The sequence below is a fragment of the Bufo bufo genome, chromosome 9 (assembly GCF_905171765.1).
Source record: "Bufo bufo chromosome 9, aBufBuf1.1, whole genome shotgun sequence".
NCBI lineage: Eukaryota > Metazoa > Chordata > Amphibia > Anura > Bufonidae > Bufo > Bufo bufo.
The window spans coordinates 28,125,112-28,149,452 of NC_053397.1; the positions used below are offsets into that span (position 1 = coordinate 28,125,112).

Genomic DNA, 24,341 nt, shown 5'->3' on the forward strand with positions numbered 1-24,341 from the left:
AGTGGCAATTCTGGAGGAGCTGCTCAGCCCCTGACACTGTGGCGTGTCTTTTATTGGGGGAGCAGCCCCACCGCATGTGGACCGCAATAATCGACTAACCCCAGCAAAATATGCATACAAGTCTCAGCTTTTAATACCTGCATGTATGACTTCCCAGTATAGTCAGTAGCATTTCTGTTTGGTGCATTTCCTCTCTGTGTTTCATATGTTTATTTGCTACATTCTGTGTAGTTTGCTCTTGTGGTGCATGTGGACCGCGTCGACGTCCTCCATTGTATGCATATTTTGCTGGGGTTAGTCGATTATTGCGGTCCACATGCGGTGGGGCTGCTCCCCCAATAAAAGACACGCCACAGTGTCAGGGGCTGAGCAGCTCCTCCAGAATTGCCACTTCATTTCTGTGTTTTTGTCTACTTTCACACTTAGAAATTTTTCTAAGTTATAATGCAGACGGATCTGTTCTGAACGCTAGTGTGAAAGTAGCCTTAACTGTACAAAAAAATAAAATAAAAAAACACCAAAATATTAAGTATAAATCACCCCTTTCCCAATTTTACATATAAAATATATAAACAATAAATAAATAAAATATTTTACAAATATTATTAGATATATAGATAGATCGAGAAATTGAAGATACATAAATATATATATATATATATATATATAATAGATAGAGATAGATCGATAAATCAAAGTTATACATAAATATATTTGAGATAGATATATACAGTATATGATAGAGCGACAGACTGCAGTTGGGGTGGATAAAGCATGTCCATTTAACGTTTCACCTATTTTGGAGTGCTGCCTCTTGGATACCTATAGACTCTCTCCTCTTTTTTGACAGTGTGGCTGTTTCTTTCTGTTTTTAGACAGATATATAGATAGGCATGAGATGGATACTGAATATATACATGGAGATAGACAGATATATACCTAGGCATGATGAGGAGATAGACAGATATATAGATAGGCATGAGATGGATACTGAATATATACATGGAGATAGACAGATATATAGATAGGCATGAGATGGATACTGAATATATACATGGAGATAGACAGATATATAGATAGGCATGAGATGGATACTGAATATATACATGGAGATAGACAGATATATAGATAGGCATGATGAGGAGATAGACAGATGCATAGATAGATATGAGGTAGTTATAGACAGAGAGAGATAATGATTTCATTTTCTTTGTCCTTATTCTTCTGTCTAGTTGATAACGACCAGCACACCCAAGCTGGACTTTGAAGCTGTCCCCCTATACACCCTTCAAATCCTAGTGGAAGACAGTAAAGGGACAACAGCCACTCAGTCCATTGTCGTTGAGATCTCCAAAGTCAACAAACCCCCGATGTTCACTGGTACACTGGCTGATAAAGGTAAATCCCAACTACTACATGGGATGTGATGTAGAGCTATATGGTAACGGCCAGCCAAACAGCCTTAAAGAGGACCCGTCTCCCCTCCTGACATGTCTGTTTTAGTAAATACTTGCATTCCCTGTGTAATAATAATTCTGGAGCATCTATTCTTCTGACTCTGTGTTGTGCCATTCCGTTATTATTTCTGCTACAAGTTATGAATGAATGGCGGATAGTTTGCAATGAAGGTCCAGCTGGGTGTTCTCAATAGGGGGCGTGTCCCTGCACAGTCTCACACTGGAAGCACTGATTGCATAATGTCAGACTGTGAAGGAACCCCCCCCCCCCCCCCAACTGGTAATCACCATCTGGACCTTCATTTCAACCTGATAGTAATTAATTCATATCTTCTAGCGGGAAAAATTAAGGAATGGCACAACATGAGCTTGCTATTAAATCACAGAATGTGATTTAACAGCAAGCTCTATGCAGAAAACTAGCTTAGAAACCTGCAGCATTAAGACTGGAGCTCTGGATGAGGATGGGTTGCAGACAGTGCAAAATGAATTACAGTGGGGAAAATAAGTATTTCATACACTGACGATTTTGCAAGTTTCCCCACCCACAAAGAATGGAGAGGTCTGTAATTTCCATGGTAGGCACACTTCAACTGTGTACCTACGATTCAACAGAATCTAAAAAAAAAAATCTAGAAAATCACATTGTATGATTTTTAAATAATTCATTTGTATTTTATTGCATCAAATAAGTATTTGATCACCTACCACCCAGCAAGAATTCTGGCTCTCACAGACCTCTTAGTTTTTCTTTAAGAAGCCCTCCTACTCTGCACTCATTACTAGTGTTGAGCGAACCCGAACTGTAAAGTTTGGGTCCGTACCGAACTTTACGATTTTTGGTACCCGAACTTTGCCGGAAAAGTTCAGGTTCGAGTTCGGTGTTCGGGCATTTAATAAAGCTTTTAAGCTGTGGGCACTTAGAAGCCATCACAGCCATGCCTACTAATGGCATGGCTGTGATTGGCCGGTGCATCATGTGACCCAGCCTCTATATAAGCTGGATCACGTGTAGCACCGCCCATCAGCTCTGAGTAGTGCAGGGACAGGAAGCAGACAGCTGAAGTGAGGGACAGTGTTAGTGCGATTTTTTGTAAGTGCAATACACCATCTTTGCACCCCTGACACAGAAAGATAATCATAAATCTGGCTGTTAAATCTGTGGGTGACCTACAGTGATTTTTTTTCTGGGTGCAATGCAACATTGTACTTTGTACCCCTGACACACAAATATAATAGTTGATCCGTCTGTTAGTTGCACGTCATATACCCATTTTTGGTGTGAAGTACATCTGCACTGCATACGTGACAGGGAAATTGATATAGTTAATCCATCTGTTAGTTCGGCGGGTGACCTCAAAGAATGAGGAGAGCATCAAAGAAGGGACGTGGCCCTGGTCGTGGTGTTGGTAGAGCTCCTGTTGCAGGGAGAGGACGTGGTCGATCTGTGCCAGCTACACGCCCAAATGAAACACCTTCCTCAGGTGCACGTAGGTGACAGGACGTTCAGCGTCATTTTGTAGGCCCGAATACCGGTGTACAAATGGTGAGGCCAGAACAAGTAGAGGCGATAGTAGATTGGGTGGCTGACAGAGCCTCCAGTTCCTTCACATTGTCTCCCACCCGGTCCCCTGCTGAAACCACAGAGTTAGCACCTGCCGCCCATGGACATCTGTCTTTCACCTCACCCCCTTGCAAATCAGCCAAGCAATCCGAGCCCCAAGTCATGCAGCAGTCTCTTCTGCTTTTTGATGACTCTGTTAGCAGGGTTTCCGAGGGCCATCCACATAGCCCTTCCCCAGAAGTGGAAGAGATTGAGTGCACCGATGCCCAACCACTTATGTTTCAGGATGAGGACATGGGAGGACCACCGCAGCACATCTCGGATGATGACGAAACACAGGTGCCAACTGCTGCGGCTTTCTGCAGTGTGCAGACCGGCAAGTAGGGTGACCACGTGTCCCGGTTTGCCCGGGATCGTCCCGTAATTTACGTTTTTGTCCCGTGTCCCGGGAGCCTTCAAACCGGGACAATAGAGAGTCCCGGAATCAACTGCCTGCCAGTCAGTGGCGTCGCCAGGGGGGGGCCAGAGGGGGCCACGGCCCCCCCTACATCATGCTGTGCCCCCCCATGTGCCCCCCCAACTAAAATGCCCCCCCAAGTGAGCCGCCGCCGCCGGGCACAGGGAGATGAGCGCTTCCATTGCGCTCATCTCCTTAGTAATCTGCCTGTGCCAGCGGAGGTGCAGGGGAGGGAGAGGCGTGTCCCTTCCCCTTCCTCTGATAGGCTGCAGGCACTAGGCCGGCAGCCTATCAGAGGCCGGCGAAGGCGGGGCGATGACGTCATCGCACCGCCCGAGCCTTACAGCGCGGGACACAGGAAGAGTCTGCATCGCATCGCTGACACTGAGGTAAGTATAAGTGTTTTTTTTTTTTTTTTTTTTTTTTTTTACAATAGTGTTACTGGCATTGGGGGGGCTTATTACAATGGGGGGACTTATTACAATGGGGGGGCTTATTACAATGGGGGGGCTTATTACAATGGGGGGGCTTAATACTGGCACATGATGGGGGGGCTTAATACTGGCACATGATGATGGGGGGGCTTAATACTGGCACATGATGATGGGGGGACTTAATACTGGCACATGATGGGGGGCTTAATACTGGCAAGTGATGGGGGGGCTTAATACTGGCACGTAATGGGGGGCTTATTACAAGCACGTAATGGGGGGCTTATTGCTGGCACGTAATGGGGGGCTTATTACTGACACGTAATGGGGGGCTTATTACTGGCACGTAATGGGGGGCTTATTACTGGCACGTAATGGGGGGGCTTATTACTGGCACGTAATGGGGGGGCCTATTACTGGCACGTGATGGGGGGCTTATTACTGGCACGTGATGGGGGGCTTATTACTGGCACGTGATGGGGGGCTTATTACTGGCACGTGATGGGGGGCTTATTACTGGCACGTGATGGGGGGGCTTATTACTGGCACGTGATGGGGCTCTTGTTACTGGCACGTGATGGGGGGCTTATTACTGGCACGTGATGGGGGGCTTATTACTGGCACGTGATGGGGGGCTTATTACTGGCACGTAATGGGGGGGCTTATTACTGGCACGTGATGGGGGGCTTATTACTGGCACGTGATGGGGCTCTTGTTACTGGCACATTGGGGGGCTCTTGTTACTGGCAGTGGCACGTTATTGAGGGCACTTATTACTGGCACATTATTGGTGGGCACTATAGGGGCATCTACTGAGGCCACAAAGAAGGGGTGTTTTATATGGGGGGCTCTGTACAGTAGCATTTTATACTGGGACACATTATGGTGGGTACTATGGAGAAGGGGAGACAGGAGTACTATGGAGTCATCTACGGGGGGCACTAAGAAGGGGTATTTTATACTTGCAAATTATGGGGGACACTGAGGGCATCTACTGGGGCACGATATATGGGGCATTTTATACTGGTACATTATGGGGGGCACTAGCAGGAAGGGGGGAGAGGAGCACTATGGAGCCATTTACTGGGGCACTATATAGGGGTATTTTATACTGGCACATTATGGGGGACATTAGCTCAACTGGGGGCATTACAAGGGGGTATGTTTTTCACATTATAAAGAGAATTCTTTCTACTGGGGGAGCATTATGGTGGGCTTTATTACTCCCCCATGGTATGACCCCCTAGTAGCAGCACCAGCCTCTCCCTGCTCTGCTATCCCTCTGCCCCTTCTCCAAATCCTTATTATGAAATCTTTCTCATTAGGATAAAACACAACATCAGCTCCGCCGAGCCCCCGGCCAAAGTGTTGAAGTGGCGTCCGAGATCCCCAAGGGCCAAGCCAAGTAACTGTAAGTGTTCATGTGAAATATGCTTTTTTTTATATATGTACACTCCTGTGAGAGGCGGGGAGGGAGATCTGTGGATGACACTGTTATAGGGAGGGAGATCTGTGGATGACACTGTTATAGGGAGGGAGATCTGTGGATGACACTGTTATAGGGAGGGAGATCTGTGGATGACACTGTTATGGAGGGGGAAATGGGGATGACACTGTCATGGGGTGGATCTGGGGATGACACATATAGCATAAGATGCTATATACGGTATGTGGCATCCACAGATCCCCCCCCCATTGCAATGTCATCCACAGATCCCCCTCTCTATAAAAGGGGATTAAGAGATGTCTAACACATTAAAAATATGACCTGTTTTAGGTAGCCAGTGATTGTGTGCAGGGCACAATCACAAATTACTGAACAATGCACAGGCAGTTATGTTTATAGCAATCTCAAGCATAACTTCGATGCAATGAACTTGCCAGCGTAAGTACAAAGTACGCCGCTGTCACTAAGTGACTTAATTTTTTTTAAAAAGTATCAAAAATCATATTTTTTGGGGAGTGGACATGGGTGCGGGGGGGCCGGGGCGGGTGTCCCTGAATGGCAGTTTGGAAATGTGGTCACCCTACCGGCAAGGAGGGCAGGGGTGAAGAGTGGGTGGAAGATGATGTGGAGGACGATGAGGTCCTAGACCACACATGGAATCAAGGTCATGCGAGTGACGTGTGCAGTTCAGAGGAAGAGGTGGTGGTCACATAGCGCCAGCCGCACAGCAAAAGAGGGAGCAGGGTGCAAAAGCAGAGTGGCCGTCACCTAGACAGTACGCCTGCTACTGCCCACCACCAGCTTCAAGGAGTTCCCTGGCGTGGCAGTTCTTCAGACAATGCTCTGACGACAAAACGTGATTGGTTTGCACGCTGTGCATTCAGAGCCTAAAGTGAGGCATAAATGTTCTTAACCTGAGCACCACCTGCATGACCAGGCATCTAAATGCAAAGCATGAGCTGCAGTGGAGTACACACCTCAAAAACCACAAAAGATCTCAGGCCCCTCCTGCTCCCTCTTCGGCTGCAGTCTCGGCCTCTTCCTCCCCCTCTGGAGTGACAGTGCCACCTGCCACCCTGCAAACAGAGGATGTGGTAGCAACGCCACCACGTCCGTCACCAAGCATCTCCACAATGTCCCATGGAAGCGTTCAGCTGTCCATCTCCCAAACAATGGAGAGAAAGAGGAAGAACCCCCCTACCCACCCGCGATCCCTAGCCCTGAATGCCAGCATTTCTAAATTACTGGCCTTTGAAATGCTGTCATTCCATCTGGTGGGGACGGAGACTTTAAAAAAAACTTATGGCGGTGGCTGTCCCACAGTACGTCGTGCCCAGCCGCCACTACTTTTCTAGGTGAGCCATCCCTTCCCTGCACAGCCAAGTGGCGGACAAAATCAGGTGTGCACTGCGCAACGCCATCTGTGGCAAGGTGCACCTCACTACGGATACGTGGACCAGTAAGCACGCTTCGGGCGATGATGGAAGAGGATGTGGCACAGGAGGAAGAGGAATCATTTCCACGGTTATCAGGCCAGTAATTCACAAGTGGCTTGGAGGGTGGGTTCCTGCACCAACAGAGGCCAGGTACACAACTGTCCAGCCAGGGCACAGTTCTGGAGGAGGAGGATGATGATGAGGAGGAACCGTGTTCACAGCAGGGTGGCACCCAAAGCAGCTCATGGGCATCACTGGAGCGTGGCTGGGGGGATACAGAGGACACAGACGATACACCTCCCACAGAGGACAGCTTGTCGTTGCCTCTGGGCAGCCTGGCACACATGAGCGACTACATGCTGCAGTGTCTCCGAAACGACCGCCGAGTTGCCCACATTTTAACTTGTGCTGATTACTGGGTGGCCACCCTGCTGGATCCCCGTTACAAAGACCATGTACCGTCCTTAATTCCGTCACTGGAGCGTGATCAGAAGATGCGCGAGTACAAGCGCACGCTGGTAGATGCGCTGCTGGTTGCATTCCCACCTGACACCGGGGGCTCAGTGGAAGCACAAGGCGAAGTCAGAGGAGGAGGAAGAAGTCGCCAACGCAGCTGGGGCACCGCCAGCACCTCAGAAGGCAGGGTTAGCATGGCCGAAATGTGGAAAAGCTTTGTCAGCACGCCACAACAACCAGCACCACCAGCTGATATGGAACGTCTTAGCAGGAGGCGGCATTTCACCAACATGGTGGAGCAGTATGTGTGCACACGCCTACACGTACTGAATGACGGGTCTGCCCCCTTCAACTTCTGGGTCTCTAAATTGGGCACATGGCCTGAGCTTGCCCTTTACGCCTTGGAGGTGCTGGTCTGCCCTGCAGCCAGTGTATTGTCTGAACGTGTGTTTAGCACGGCAGGGGGCGTCATCACAGACAAGCGCAGCCGCCTGTCCACAGCCAATGTGGACAAGCTCACGTTCATTGAAATGAACCAGGCATGGATCCCACAGGAGTTGTCCGTACCTTGGGCAGAATAGACAAGTATACTGGCTGCACTCAGCCATTGTTATACTCCAGCGCACTTTCTCTTTGTTTTCTTTTTTATATTTCCCAATGTTTTGGGGTCTTCCCAAATTTATGAAAAATAAAAAAAATAAAAATAAAAAATAAAAAAACTACTAAAATTGTGTTGGCTACCTCCCCCTCTTCCTCCACCGCCACGTCCACCTACACCGCCACGTCCACCACCACCTCAACCTCCTACTCCACTTTGACCTCCACCTCCTAGTTCAAGATCATTATTTTTTACTTTTTTTAAATGTTATTTTAATTAATTTCCCTATCCACATTTGTTTGCAGGGCAATTGTCCTGCTCTTAACCCCATTTTGCTTCCTTTTGCAGCCCTCTAGCCCTTTCTATGACTTTTTAGAGCAATTTTAGTGCTCCAAAGTTTGGGTCCCGAACCAGAACTTTGCAGCGAAGTTCGGCCGAACCCGGCGAACCCGAACTTCTAGGTGTTCGCTCAGCCCTACTCATTACTTGTATTAATTGCACCTGTTTGAACTCATTACCTGTATAATAGACACCTGTCCACATGATCAATCACACTCCAACCTCTCCACCATGGCCAAGACAAAAGAGCTGTCTAAAGACACCAGTGACAAAATTGTAGACCTGCACACGGCTGGGATGGGCTACAGGACGATAAGGCAAGCAGCTTTGTGAGAAGTCACCAACTGTTGGCGCAATTATTACAAAATGGAAGAAACACAAGATGACTGACAATCTTCCTCAGTCTGGGGCTTCATGCAAGATCTCGCCTCGCGGGGTACGGATGATTCTGAGAAAGGTCAGCCCAGAACTACACTGGAGGACCTGGTCAATGACCTGAAGAGAGCTGTGACCACAGTCTCAAAGATTACCGTTAGTAACACATTACACCGCCATGGATGCAAGATCTCCCTGTGCACGCCAGCACATACCCGTTTGAAGTTCACCAATGACCATCTGGATGATCCAGAGGAGGAATAGGAAAAGGTCAGGTGGTCACATGAGACCAAAATAAAACTTTTTGGTATCAACTCCACTCGCTGTGTCTCTCACACTTGAAGTGGACCTACGATAAAAATGGCGCTCTCCATTCTTTGTAGGAGGGAAAATCACCAGTCTATCAAATACTTATTTTTCCCACCGTATGTTCAAATTTTTATATAAATTGTGTCCATATATAAAGTAAAATGGTCTAAAGAAAAAAAATGAACCTATCCTTTAAAGCAGGCATCCTCAACCTGCGGCCCTCCAGCTGTTGTAAAACTACAACTCCCACAATGCCCTACTGTAGGATGATACCTGTAGGCTGTTCGGGCATGCTGGGAGTTGTAGTTTTGCAACAGCTGGAGGGCCGCAGTTTGAGGATGCCTGCTTTAAAGTGACACAAGCTGATTGGAGTGGAGAGCCAGGGTGCACAGTGCAGGGGTTCCTGGATGGGTCATGACATCTGCTTTCCAGGAACTGAGGGTGCTATCAGACCACAGTAGTGGTCTGAAAGAAGAATCCCATGGATCTACAGTTTGGTGGGTGCCAGGTAGATGAAATGCTGGGAGATAAGAGCCTCCACCCTTGGTGAAAGAAGGAATTTCAATTTTTGCCTGGAATACCACTTTGAAAGAGGACCTATGACTTTTACCCTTGTGTTGTTTTCATTATTATTATTATTATTGTTATTTTTATATTTTATTTATGTATTTATACTTGTATTCCCTAATAAATCATACCGGGGTGTCTTCCTCTATTATTCCTCCTGGAAATTATGAATGACTTGACACTACCATTCCCCTTCTCAGTAGGGTGTCTCTTTACACAGTCTACCACTGTCAGCACTACTTGGATAGTGATAGAGTGTGTAAAGAAAGAGTCCATTAACAATAGTTATGGTAATATTCATATTTAAGTATTCATACATTTCCAGGAGGAATAACAGAAGAATAGCGCAAAAAGCATTGTTGCTTATTGGGGAATACATTTATTTACTAAAACGGACATGTCAGCATAGTGTGAGATTATAATTTATATAGACATTATGGGGGGACATTTCTGATTAAGACGCCGGTCTTCGTCCCTCTTGCGCTCACCGTTCATCCGCCTATGGCTACTTTCACACTAGCGTTTTTTTGCGGATCTGTCATGGATCTGCAAAAACGCTTCTGTTACAATAATACAACCGCATGCATCCACCATGAACGGATCCGATTGCATTATGTCTTCTATAGCCAAGACTGATCCGTCATGAACACCATTGAAAGTCAATGGGGGACGGATCCGTTTTCTATTGTGTCAGACTTACATTGCGTGTCAGGACGGATCTGTCTTTCCCTGCACCACATCGCGGACAGAAAAATGCTGCTTGCAGCGTTATTCTGTCCGCGATGGGAGCGCAACCAAACGGAACGGAATGCATTCTGGTGACTCCGTTTCGTTCAGTTCAGTTTTGTCCCCATTGACAATGAATGGGGACAAAACTGAAGTGTTTTCATCCGCTATTGAGAACCTGTGACGGATCTCAACAGCGGAATTGAAAATGCTAGTGTGAAAGTAGCCTAAGTTATGTAGAGGTGCCGGCCTCTTGCTGGCGTAGATTTAGAAAATTTTCTATGCCTAGACCTGGCGTGAGTGGTAGAAAAAGTAAATGTCGTAGATTGTGGCAAAATAGTGTGACAGATATATGCCAAATAGTGGTAGTAAATGACCCCCTATAGGTTTTCTATATATTGCAGCCTGTTTCTTACAGTTCAGTTTCCTTTTGGATCCTTCCTGCACAGAACATCAGACATTATGGTATTTATTAGATACATTAATATTCATAGTTCACTTCTCAAAGTCATTTCTCCCCAACAGACGCAGAGGTTTATATTCCTGAAAATACTCCCATTTCCACAGTCATTTACAAAGTGGCGGCTAAAGATCCAGATAAAGATATTCTGCAGGTGACAATCATACGGCTTCTAATAATTCATAATAACTAGAATTGGTTTTTCAAGCTTGAATCAAACCTTGAATGGATTCTTTTATCATATTTTACTCTCTATTTTATGAACACACTGACAACTGGGTGTTGCTTACACTTGTCAACAGGTTGTGTCCCAATACAAGCAGATTATACATGGTCACCCCCCCCCCCTTCATTGGGAATGGAAACATTATACATTTCCAGGAAGAATAACAGAGGAACAATGCAATGCAGTGTTCTGAGAAAAAGTGCTCTAGGTTTATTTTGTGAAGAATGTGAGTTTTTACTAAAACTCAGCTGCCACATATTAAAGGGGTTCTCTAGGATTAGAAAAAATATTCCTAATTTCTTTCAAAAACAGCACCACTCCTGTCCACAGGTCATGTGTGGTATTACAACTCAGCCCGTTCACTTCGATGGAGCTGAGCTGCAATACCAGAATTGACCCGTAGGAGTGGCGCTGTGTTTTGAAGAAAACAGCCATGTTTTTATAATCCTAGAAAACCTGTTTGAAGGGGTTGTCAGGGACTTACCGTAGATATGGATGGCCTACTTTATCAACGTTTGATCATTGAGGGGTATGACACTCAGCACGCCCACCGATCAGCTGTTTTGGGCAGCCGCTTGCAAAGAAACTATTCAGCCTTCTGCTTCTGGCTTTATCAACTGCTTAATTTCCAGTGTCGGTGGCTGACAGTAGATCGGGGGAGGGGGGCAGGTGGCAGACCCCCACCTATCAGATATTGGTGACCTGTCCTGAGGATAAGTCATCATTATCTAAATCCCTGAAAACCCCTTTTAACTTGTATAGCATAGTGTACTGACCCATCCACATTCAAATTATTGCTGCTTATAGTCACCACCAGGGGGAGCTACATACATCATTCATAGTCAATGGTCCCAATATAAATACAGGTATACTGCTAGTGGCATCTTTCATAAGACTTGCTTGCTCTGCTGTTTGTGCTGGAGCTCTTATCTGTGCTAGTGGACAATCCAGGTGAGTAGGCAAGCAAACAAGCTAAGGTATGCAAGCCGACTGAAAGCACTGGCCGTATACAGTGGAGGTGAAGCGTGACGTGGTGACCCCCTGTGTGTCTTTAATCTGTCGGATGAGCCATTGTTCAGGGCAGTAGCTGCCACGACTTCCCTATTCGTTCCCCTTTGTTTTCCTAAGGACATCTCGGTTCAGCCCATGTAGCGTGCGTTAGTGCGTTACTAAGAGACCCGCAGCGGCGTCACTCATCCGCACGAACTTTGTGACTTAATTGCGCGTTATTGCAAAGCCATTAGGTAAACATAATATCTTATTGTGAGCCATTTGCGGTTCATACTTGTGAAATATCATAGGTAATAAGCTGTAATTATTTAGATAAAGACTAAAGAAACCCTATATCATGACGATGCTGGAAAATCATTTCTATTGATGCGGCTCCAGGCGGATGCTATCAATTGTGCATCAAATAGAAGTCACCCAGATATTGGTCAGGGTATTATCTATGAAGTTTGTCATTATATTCTATATTCATTTAAAGGGGTTACCTGAAGCTCCTGGGCCCCTGTGCAAAAATGTATAACAGCGCCCCCTTTATTGGATCCATCATATATAGGACTGGTGTCCTCATATGGGGCAGAAGGACCCACTGAGGCTTCAGGAGGCAGGTGTGACTTGCTATAGTTACTCCTATGGGCGTTCCCATCATGCAATATGGCATATCACTAGGACCTCTAAAGGCTCATGCACACGGCCATAGTTTTGGTCCGCATCCAATCCGTATTTTTTGAGGATCAGATGTGGATCCATTCATCTCAATCAATAAGTAAGTATGCTTCACAGCCCTGCAAAAGAAAAAAAAAACTGAACAGAACATGTCCTATTCCTGTCCGTTTTGCGGACAAGGATAGGACATTTCTGCAGGGGAAATAAAAAATATGGCGTCATTCGTGTTTTGCCGATCGCAAAAACAGATACGGCTATTTGCATGAGCTCTAAATCTGAGAATAAGGCTACATGCACACGACCGTTGTTTTGGTCCGCAGTTTTTGACGGCTTGGATGCGGACCCATTCACTTTAATGGGGCTGCAAAAGATGCGGACAGCACTTCGTGTGGTGTCCGCATCCGTTGCTCCGTTCCGTGGTCCGCAAAAAAAAATAACATGTCCTATTCTTGTCCGTTTTGCGGACTAGAATAGGCAGTTATATTAATGGCTGTCCATGCCGTTCCGCAAATTGCGAAACGCACACGAACGCCATCCGTGTTTTGCGGATCCGCAATTTGCAGACCGCAAAACACATAACGGTTGTGTGCATATAGCCTAAGGATATATATTTTTTTCCTCTGCACAGTCACGCTCCTGTTCAGGGAACTGCAACACAGCTTCATTTAAAGGGGTTGTCCATGGATGGGAAAAGTTCTTTAGAAGGGGCTCAAAGTGGAGGACTCCCACGGCCCTCACTGAACTCCCACTGCTCCTATTCTGATGCTTATCCCGCTGGTGTCTGCTTCCTGGCCCGCTGGTCAACATGCAGGAAATACCTGGAGATGCCTGCTTGGCCCATTTCCAGGCACTTTCTGTGTGCCTAGAGTGGACAAGGAAGCAGATACCATCAGGAACCCAGTAAGTATCAGAACAGAAGTGACAGGGGAACCCACTCTCAGCGCAGTGTGCCTGCATGCAGGGGCTGCGTGGGAGTGGAGAGGATGGGAGTGGTGGTGGTGGCAATGAGGGCTGTTGTGGTCCTCACGGTGGTGAACCTTGCTCCAGCGCTGTACCCAGGCTGGGCGTGCAGTGGTTGGAGGGGCTTACCCTTTCTTCTCCTTGGGGCACATGTTGTATTTAGGGGATCCTGCCTGGTTGTGGCTGGGGTGCCCTTGGTTTTAGATGAGCAGCAGCTTGCAAGGTAGAAGAACAGGTGCCTGGGTCAGATATGCAGACAAATGACCAGGCTGGCTTGGTCAAATCAAAATGTAGTCTCTATTTTATTGAGTGGATGATGGGTGTCACGGTACAAATAATAGGCACAGTCCTCAGATATATCAAAAGGTAGGCTTTTCACAAAAGACTGTGTATAGGGATGGCTACTACAGTGGTCTTCCCTGAATTCCTTTCTATACATGCAAACAATCTTCCCAATTGGCCAAAAGAGTGAAATTTTCTCCTCAATATCTCTGCAATGCCCAACTGTGGGGTACAATCCCTTAATGGCTAGGCGGTCCGTCTCAGTAGTATGGTGGGTGCCTGAAACAATATAACCCAAACCACATGCAGTAAAGTCAACAGCCATAAATGTGTGCTACCTTGCACTAGCTTTCTTGTCCAAGCACCGTCCCATTTAATAGTCATCAACCTTATATAGAAGTCTGTTCTTATCTCCCTCAGAGGTTGGCTCTTAGCACAGTTGCTTTATTGGCACTGTTCACTAACAGGGAGGCTGTTACCCTGGATAAAGACACTTCTTTTCTGCTACAGCTTCTCTGGCTTCCACACCAGCAACTACTACACACGTCTTCTCTCTTGGCCTATTTGCCAGCAACGCCCGAAACCAGGAAGATGGGACCAGCGCGCCACCTGGCAACTTTCTCTAAGGGCTGCCAGTTAAATACTGCCTCCCCATATATAGCCCTTTGGAATACAAATACATAATAAACAGACATTATTCAGTTTTACCACTGGAAATGCATATTCAGCATATATTAAACCTTGTCTCTCAATGCACATTTTTGGAAAACATTAGCAGTGAACTACTGGGTCACTGCATTAACACTTTCTAACAAATTTCCCTCTCTTGGAAAACCTCTGTAAATGATTGTAGGCAGTACCCCAGACGCGAGCACTGCTTCACTAGCGCTTCACTAGCATTGGGTAGTAGCCTTTATTCTGAGGATCATGGGGGTCCTAGTACTATGCCATCACTTCTCGTAGTGTGAGTATCACATTTTAAAATGGATAATAGATTATAAGATGCCCGGACCTCTCTTACTGGGTTTTCGTTCCTATTATTGCTCTGTTGCCAGTACTCCATCGCTCCTCGAAACTCAGGATTTCAGATTGACAACACCGGGACCATCGTTACCACTGAAATGTTTGATTATGAAAGTAATACAAAAAGGTAAATGATGTGTGACTAACTTTTTGGGGGATAATTGGGATCATTGTGGCGAATGCAGAGATGTTTTAGCAGGACTATTAAAATGACATAGTTCCCATTGAACTCAATGGGGTGTTTAAAAGGAATCTGTCACCAGCAGATTCACCGATATACCAGGCACAATGCCTTGTCGGGCTATCTTAAGTGCACGGAGGAGGGGGGGTCCCGGCCACTCAGTGCCCCCTTACTTCTCCTGCTTCCTCTGCCAACCCCTCTCCTTTATTGATTGACAGGGCCAGGCTAGATGACAATGCAGGAACCTGGAATTAGGAAGGAGAAGGGAGAGCTGGCAGAGGAAGAAGGAGGAGTAAGGGAGGACAGAGTAGCTTGGGTCAACCCTTAGTGCAGTTAACTGCTCATTTGGATTAAAGGGGTTGTCTGGGCTTTTTAATAGTGACGACCTATCCTCAGCATAGGTCATCAATATCAGATCGGCGGGCGTCCGATGCCCTACACCCCCGCCAATCAGCTGTACGGGGAGACGGCGAGCGCAGTGCTCACATGCCATCTCCCATCTCCCTTCCTGTTTGCTGCTGTATGTCTATGGGACAGCGAGAAGGGAGGCGGCATGTGCACACTGTGCGCGCCGTCTCCCCGTACAGCTGATCGGCGGGGGTGCCGCTGACCTTATATTGACGACCTATCCTGAGGATAGGTCGTCACTATTAAATAGCCCGTACAACCTCTTTAAAGGTAAATTTTTCTCCAGAATGAACAAAGGATCGCCAAGTGAAAGGTATCATTACATTCAGCTGAGCTAGCCCACTGAGGATCCTATGCAATCCTTTGTATAAGGGCTTGTTTACACGACCGTATGTATTTTGCGGTCCTCCAAAAAACGGATCCGCGAAAAACACGTATGACATCTGTGTGCATTCCGTATTTTGCGGAACGGTAGAGCTGGCCCTTCATAGAACTGCACTATCCTTGTCTGTAATGCGGAGAAATATAGTTATATGTTTTTGCGGAACGGAAATACGGGCATACGGAAACGGAATGCTCACGGAGTACATTCAGTTTTTTTTTGCGGAACCATTGAAATGAATGGTTCCACATACGGTCCGCAAAAAATAAAACAGAACGGAAACTGATGCAACAGGATAATTTTTTTTGCAGGATCCTGTTTTGTTTTTTTCTCTTCTGACGGAGCAGAAGAACGGAAAGCTAAATGGTGCTATGAACTCATACCATGTTATTACCACAAGGCAGACTGGTACCCATGCACAGAGTACAGGCTGCAGTAATCGGCATTGTATTCTGTCATTGTGCAGGGAGCAGCTCCTATGATTCTGGGACATTTTCAGTATTTACATTACTGTCTTGCTTTGATACAATGTAACACAATATAACACGATGTAGCACAGTGATGCTCTGGGTCTCTGTTATTTTATCTCTTACTATTTTATTCCAATGCAGCTATACTTTAACAGTTACAGTAACTGATGGGTCTCTTTCAAAATCTGCAAAAATAATGGTCCACATCACAAATGTGAACGACAACGACCCTTCACTGACTTGTGTGTAAGTATTTATTGTCTGTGTATTATGTACTGTATAGCATCTGCTGTCATTAAAATAATTTGTAGAGGCGTACTTTAAAGGAGTTGGCCCATCAGGGACCTTGATGGCATATTGCTAGGACCTGTCATCAATGTCAGATAGTTGCTGGTTCCGCTTTTGGGACCTGCTCCTATTTAGAGAATTGAGACCACACCACGCATGCATTCATCGCTATGGGTGTTCCGAAAATAGCCAAGTGAGTGTGCACAGCTACATTTGAAAGGCCCATAGCAAGAATGGAGAGTGCACCACCCAAGCGCGGCCACTGCTCCATTCACCGGTATGGTGCTGCTTTTCACAAAACACTGTGTGTAGGGGATGACTACTATGGTGGTCTTTGTTGAGTTCCTTTCTATATATGCAAGCAATCTTCCAAATTGGCCAAAGGAGTAAAATTGTCTTCTCAATATTTCTGCAATACCTAACTGGTGGGTGCCTGAAGCAATATAACCCAAACCATATGCAGTGAAGTCAACAGCCATAAACGTGTGGCACCTTTCACTGGCTTTCTTGTCCAAGCATCGTCCTATTTAATGGCTAACCTTATATAGAAGTCTGTTCTCATCTCCCTCAGAGTTTGGCTCTTAGCACAGTTGCTTTATTGGCACTTTTCACTACCAGGAATGGTGTTACCCTGGATAAAGACACTTCTTTTCTGCTACAGCTTCTCTGGCTTACACACCAGCAACTACTACACACGTCTTCTCTCTTGGCCTATTTGCCATATTGGAATGGAAATAGCTGAGCGCTGCGATGCTGGAAATAGCCGAGCTTGGCTATGTTCAGAACTCCCATAGCGGTGAATGGAGGGTAGCCACGCTGCTTTCTGTTTACTATGGGGGTCCTGTTCTGGAGATAGGAGCGGGTGCCAGATATGAAACTCCCAACTATCTGACATTAATGGCATATTCTAACATCCAAGATGGGAATACCCCTTTAAAGCTCCTGGGCCGCAATGCAAAATCTATAATAGGGCCCCGAACTATCATGTGCAATTTATAAGGCTGGTGACTTTTTATGTGGCTAAGGCTACTTTCACGCTTGTGTCGTTGTTTTCCGGTATTGAGTTCGGGCAGAAGATCTTAACACCGAAAAAAAATGTTTACGTTTAGTCCTCATGCATTCTGACTGGAAAGAGATCCGTTCAGGATGCATCAGGATGTCTTCCCTTCCGGCAGCATTCCGTTATGTGACCGGACACAAAACCGCTGCAAGCTACAGTTTTGTGTCCGGTCATAAAAACGGAAAAAAATTGAGCAGGCACTGAAAATAATGTAAGTTAATGGTGACGGATCCGTTTTTATGGAGCCTAAAAAAACGGATCTGTTAACCATTGACTTTTAATGTATTTAGTGATGGATCCGTTTTTTTCTGTTTTGATTTCACACAACCGCATCCTAACGGAACGGATGCATCATGATGTGCAAAATCAAAACGGATCCGTTTAGTTCCAGTATTGAGATCCCCTGCCGGATCTCAATGTGGTAATTCATAACACAAGTGTGAAAGTAGCCTGAGGAGCCTTTGGCACCCTCACGCACCAGGGCCTGGTTGTGATGGCACCCTCCTCTATAGCTATTCCTCTGAGATATGAGATGAAGCACTAAACTATGAATTCTGTCTTATCATAGCTTTTACAGTATCACAACCGTTGGAGTGACCATACAGACAAAGACCTCGGGGAACACCGTGAGCATTGAACTAGATGAGGAGCTTCCAATTGGACGGGCGGTGAACACCTGCACAGGCTCCGACGCCGACGAGATGAATGACCTCACTTTTCTCCTGGACCCTGGAAATCCTTATTTTTCTATAAGCAAAGGTGAAATCAGATTTTTTTTTTAAAAGCAAAAAAACTAAAACATTCGGTAGGCAAGTCAATCTCTCACAGTTTCTAAAATGTGAAGGTTGCATGGGGATAAGTGATGGGTTTTTTTTCTCCCAAAATAGCACCACTCTTATCCATAGGTTGGGTCTGGTATTGCAGCTCAGCCCCATTTAAATGAACACGGTTGAGCTGTAATACCAGACATAGCCACATGTCCTGGACAATCCGTTTACTTGAGAATTTCCTAATATACTATCTGCAGCTGGATTTTATAAATCAGACCAACCGCTTAAAGACACTTGAATTTTGTATTGTAAATTTGGCAGAACTTTGTCATACAAAGGTGGAGGATATGTACAGGTCAGAGCTAGGATAGAGCTTGTGTTCATTTATCATAATTCATGCAACCACCAAATTAAGGGGTTGTCACATTAGGAAATTCCTGTCTTTTGATGCCATTGGAGGAGGAAGGGCCCCTGCTCAGGACCCCTCTCTATTAGTCACATTGAAGAGCTGCTGCAGAGAGTTGCTCCCGCTGGGATTGACTGTGGGGTGCATTTAGCTCCCCCGGCAGCTGGTTACACAGGTGATATACTGTATGACCTCTAGAAATATTTCTACTTAACAGAGACAGGAACGGTGGTCATAATCTCCAGGATGGACAGCGAGGCAGCCGGGTTTGTAAGCGCACAATCCTATACTGTCAAAGTGTGTGACCGAGACAATAAATGCGCCTCAATCTTAGCGACTGCAAATATTCTTCCCATTAATGACAACCCCCCAGTCTGTGATTCGTATATGTACAGGTAAGTGTCCCGCCATGTAAGATATATTGTAATACTTTCTTTCTTTCTTTCTTTCTTCCCACTCTCTCTCTTTCTTTCTTTCTTCCTTCCCACTCTCTCTTTCTTTCTTTCTTCCCACTCTCTCTTTCTTCCTTTCTTCCCACTCTCACTTTCTTTCTTTCTTTCTTCCCACTCTCTCTTTCTTTCTTTCTTCCCACTCTCTCTTTCTTCCTTTCTTCCCACTCTCACTTTCTTTCTTTCTTTCTTTCTTTCTTTCTTTCTTTCTTTCTTTCTTTCTTTCTTTCTTTCTTTCTTTCTTTCTTTCTTTCTTTCTTCCCTCTCTCTCTTTCTTTCTTTCTTTCTTACCCACTCTCACTTTCTTTCCTTCCCACTCTCTCTCTATCTTTCCTTCCCTCTCTCTCTCTCTCTCTCACACACACTCTTTCTTTCCTTCCTTCCCACTTTTCTTTTCTTTTTTCTTTCTTTCTTTCTTTCTTTAATTCCTTCCTTCCTTCCTTCCCACTCTCTCTTTCTTTATTTCCTTCCCACTCTCTCTCTCTCTCTTTCTTTCTTTCTTTCTTTCTTTCTTTATTTCCTTCCCACACTCTCTCTTTCTTTATTTCCTTCCCACTCTTTCTTTCTTTCTTTCTTTCTTTCTTTCTTTCTTTCTTTCTTTCTTTCTTTCTTTCTTTCTTTCTTTCTTTCTTTCTTTCTTTCTTTCTTTCTTTCTTTCTTTCTTTTCTTTCTTTCTTCTCACTCACTCTCTTTCTTTCCTTCCCACTTTTATTTTCTTTCTTTCTTTTCTCCCTAATATTATTAGCAGAGTGCTTATAAATTATAATACCAGCCAAGTGTAACCCAAAAATAATGGCCACTCTTTTAGGATGCGAGTACACAACAGTTTTTTAGCAGATAAGAGGGTGAAGAACTGGCCTAAGACTCATGGAAAGAAGTGGAGGGGATAAAACAACATACCCTCCTTTCCTGGGTGACAGAAATTGGGCCAAAGTTTGATCTTTGCTATAGGCCCCCCAGTGCACTCCAGTGGGGAGTTGTTGCCCACTTTGCCGTTCAGTCCTAGCTTATAGGCAGCAGGTTTCTTTATACCGGTATTGTTTACCCCTTCTTGGCTGCAGCCTGCAGGAAATTCCAGGGTAAATCATTGACCCTTGTACCATTCATATATTTTTCCATTTAGGTTTGTGGAACCAGAGCCTATTACAAAAGACACCATAGTCGCCTCTTTGAGCTGTCATGATCCAGATGTCCCTCCAAATAATCTGGAATATAAACCACACAGTGGTCCACTTGGTTTGGATAAATTATTCCAGCAGACGGCGACCAATTCAAATATTATAAAGGTGAGGGTTTTCCAGACAGATTCTCCCTTTATTTATTATCATAAATTAACCATCCTGGATCGCCTTGTACATAAAACCCATTTTCATAGACCTCATTAGAGAGTTCTCTGTTCAGGATCCTAATTTCTTGGTAAGAGCAGTGACAAAGAGTGTCTCTCACACTGGAGGACCCATCCTGTCCTACATTACACCTCTAGTAGCGCTGTAGGGAAATTGAACACTTACTGCTAAGTTTTCTCATAGATTACCACTGATGGATCGAGGTCCCAGCACGCAGGAGTACTTTGTTATCAGCTTGTAGTTAGCAGGGGCGTAACTACTAGAGATGGCCTTGCGGTTCGCCCGGCGGTCGTTTCGTGGCGAACTTTGCATGTTCGCCGAACATGCAAACATATGGCGATATCTGCCGGTGCCATATTGTTTTGCATTGCGCCGAACTTTGACCCATGAAACATCCATCAGGTGGGACAGGACAGCCAATTGAGATTTTTCAGCACATGGACACACCCCCACCCTATAACAAAACCCGATCTGGCAGCCATTTTGTATTCTGTGTTTTGCCAGTGTAGGGAGAGGTTGTTGTGTAGAGCAGGGACAGGCTGTTAGGGACACAAAACACTAGCTAATAGGGCCACAAAAATCCTTTTAAGGACTGGTATAGGTGTGCTATCGATAGGTTTGATATACTGAGGGGTGTTATATACCTATAATATACTTTCTAACATAGAAAGTATATTATAGTGCATTTGTATTGTGCAGCAGTTGTGTGCAGTTCTGCTGCGATACTGCAGGTATATAGAGGGACAAGCGTTATTGGAACAACTATTTGCAACGGGTGTGATATACCAGTTGCCCCCCAAAAAACTGATTGAGGGGTGCAATATACCTGCTTCCACAAAATACTGATTAAAGGGGTATTCCCACTTTATTAAATAGGGTTACATTAAATCATTGCCCCCCACTGAACATTTCTTATTATACATGTCATTAAAAAAAACATACCATTCGTCCTAAAAATGCTCCTTTCACTCCCCTGTGTTTATCCTGGTATCCCATGGATACGGCCTCATCCTTCCGGCCGCATCGATGTGCCGTGCCTGCGCACCACATCCTAACCTATCCAGCGGCCGGCCTATGCTGTAAGACGTGAACGCACACGTCTTCAGCAGTATCGGGCGCCCGCGCATGCGCAGTATGTTATTGTATGGTAATGGTGGTAATGGCAGCGGGGCCATTACCACCATCGTCACGCGCCTGCTCCGTCTGCTTCATTCATAAAGTGGGAGGAGCAGGCGCTAGACGTCAGTGAGTTGCGCTGCCGCCCGGCCTACCTGCTACTGAGTTTGTGAGTACAGAGAGGGAGAGGATCGCAGAGGATTTCTCTTCTTGTTCACATATGAAAATTAGTATTACAGTGAGCGGGGCCCGGTGGGATAGAATACAGTGACTGCACCGGGCCCCGCTGCCATTACAACACCAGATGCCGGCCCCCAGACCCTGTATTGGCGGTCATTCACTCACAGGGACACTGTTATGGGGGGGATCTGTGGATGACACATATATAGCATAAGGTGCTATATATGTGTCACCCACAGTGCCATCCACAGAGCCCCCACAACAGTGCCATCCACAGAGCCCCCACAACAGTGCCACCCACAGATCCCCCATAACAGTGCCATCCACAGATCCCCCATAACAGTGCCATCCACAGATCCCCCATAACAGTGCCATCCACAGAGCCCCCACAACAGTGCCATCCACAGAGCCCCCACAACAGTGCCACCCACAGAGCCCCCACAACAGTGCCATCCACAGAGCCCCCATAACAGGGCCATCCACAGAGCCCCCATAACAGTGCCACCCACAGAGCCCCCACAACAGTGCCACCCACAGAGCCCCCACAACAGTGCCACCCACAGAGCCCCCACAACAGTGCCACCCACAGAGCCCCCACAACAGTGCCACCCACAGAGCCCCCACAACAGTGCCACCCACAGAGCCCCCACAACAGTGCCACCCACAGAGCCCCCACAACAGTGCCACCCACAGAGCCCCCACAACAGTGCCATCCACAGAGCCCCCACAACAGTGCCATCCACAGAGCCCCCACAACAGTGCCATCCACAGACCACCATTAGACCACAGACCACAGTGCTGGTTGAAGATAAAAACAGATATAGCAGGGCTGTATATGTGTCAGGTCAGCATCAATGCTGGTGAAAGAGAAACAGATGTAGCAGTGCTGAATATGCAGGTGTTCTGACACAGTGCTGGTTGAAGATAAAAACAGGTGTAGCAGAGCTGTATATGTGGAAGGTCAGCATCAATGCTGGTGAAAGAGAAACAGATGTAGCAACGGCCACCACCCAGCGGTCTGACGACAGTACCCAGATCAGCCCAAGGAGGGAGGTCCTCGCTGTTGCTGCCTACTCCGAGATCTCTAATGTCAGTGGTGGTGTAGCTGACGATGATGACGCGTCGATGGACGTCACGTGGGTGCCCACAAGAGAGGAAGAGGAGGGGAGTTCAGAGGGAGAGAAGGAGCAGATAGGGAGGAGAATCAGGCAGAATTCGCAGTGCACAGGAGGCAAAAAGCAGACTGCAAATGCATCTGGAGCGAGCCATCCACCATGCACGGTCACATCTGGCGCTCCCAGGACGCTGGCACATGGCTCCACAGTGTGGGCTTTTTTTAACGTGTCAGCTGCTGACAATAGTTTTGCCATCTGCATCCTGTGCTGTCAATGCATATGTCGCGGTAAGCCCAACACTCAACTAGGGACGACCGCCTTAAGAAGGCACCTGGCCTCCCATCATCAAGCCCAGTGGGAGCAACACAGTCAGAACCCACAAAGCCACACTCCCGGCGCTCCACGTCCTGCCTCTTCTCCTCTCTCCTCCCATTTGTCTTTCACTCAATCTTCCACCTTGTCGTCGTCACGTTCATCTGGCAGAAGGCAGGCTTCCTTGGCCCAAATGTTCGAGCGTAAAAAGTTGATGATGCCGGATAACCCTCTTGCCCAAAGGCTGACTGCCAGCTTGTCGGAACTGCTAGCCCGCCAACTACTGCCATATAAACTGGTGGACTCAGAGGCCTTTAGAAAATTTGTGGCCATTGGCACACCACAATGGAAAGTCCACGGAAGGAAATATTTCTCCCAGAAGGGCATCCCAGAGCTATATGGCCACATTCAGCGGCAAGTGAGTATATCTCTGGCACACATTGTCGGTGCCAAGATACATCTGACCACAGACACATGGTCTAGCAAACACGGGCAGGGAAGGTACATAACTTTTACTGCCCACTGGGTGAACCTTCTGACCGCCGTCAAGCATGTAACCTGTGGCACGCATGTGGATTTGGTGTTACCGCCACGGATTGCATGCAAGCCTGCCTCTTCTTCTCCTCCTCCTACTCCATCCTCCGTCTCTTCCTCGACTGACTCCTCCGTTTCCACTGCTACCGCCTCTTCCGCTGCACCCCTCAAGCTCCCCAGAACCTATTTGACGTGCCAGATGAGACATTGCCATGCTGTGCTGCGGCTGTTGTGCCTGGAAGCCAAGAGCCACACCGGTCCTGCACTGCTTTCAGCTCTGCGGTCACAGGCCGATCAGTGGCTAACCCTGCTCAATTTGACAGTTGGTAAAGTGGTGTGCGACAACGGTGCCAATCTGTTGAGCGCGCTGAAACAGGGCAAAATGACACATGTGCGGTGCATGGCACACATCCTGAACTTAGTCATGCAGCAATTTGTTGCCAAATACCCCGGCGTCCAGGACGTCTTGCGGCAGGCCAGGAAAATCTCTGGCCATTTTAGACGATCTTACACGGCCATGGCTCGCCTTGCTGACGTTCA

General features: G+C 46.6%; 1 protein-coding gene across 1 annotated transcript in view; it reads left to right on the forward strand.

Moving 5' to 3' along the window:
* Positions 1-24,341, forward strand: part of LOC120979062 (cadherin-related family member 3-like) — a 53,323-nt gene that overhangs the window by 10,330 nt on the left and 18,652 nt on the right. The window contains exons 3-9 of the mRNA XM_040407587.1: positions 1,233-1,398; positions 10,688-10,776; positions 14,817-14,911; positions 16,367-16,471; positions 18,142-18,332; positions 18,967-19,144; positions 20,322-20,484. Coding sequence (XP_040263521.1) covers positions 1,233-1,398; positions 10,688-10,776; positions 14,817-14,911; positions 16,367-16,471; positions 18,142-18,332; positions 18,967-19,144; positions 20,322-20,484 — 987 coding nt within the window. The remainder of the gene's footprint in view (positions 1-1,232; positions 1,399-10,687; positions 10,777-14,816; positions 14,912-16,366; positions 16,472-18,141; positions 18,333-18,966; positions 19,145-20,321; positions 20,485-24,341) is intronic.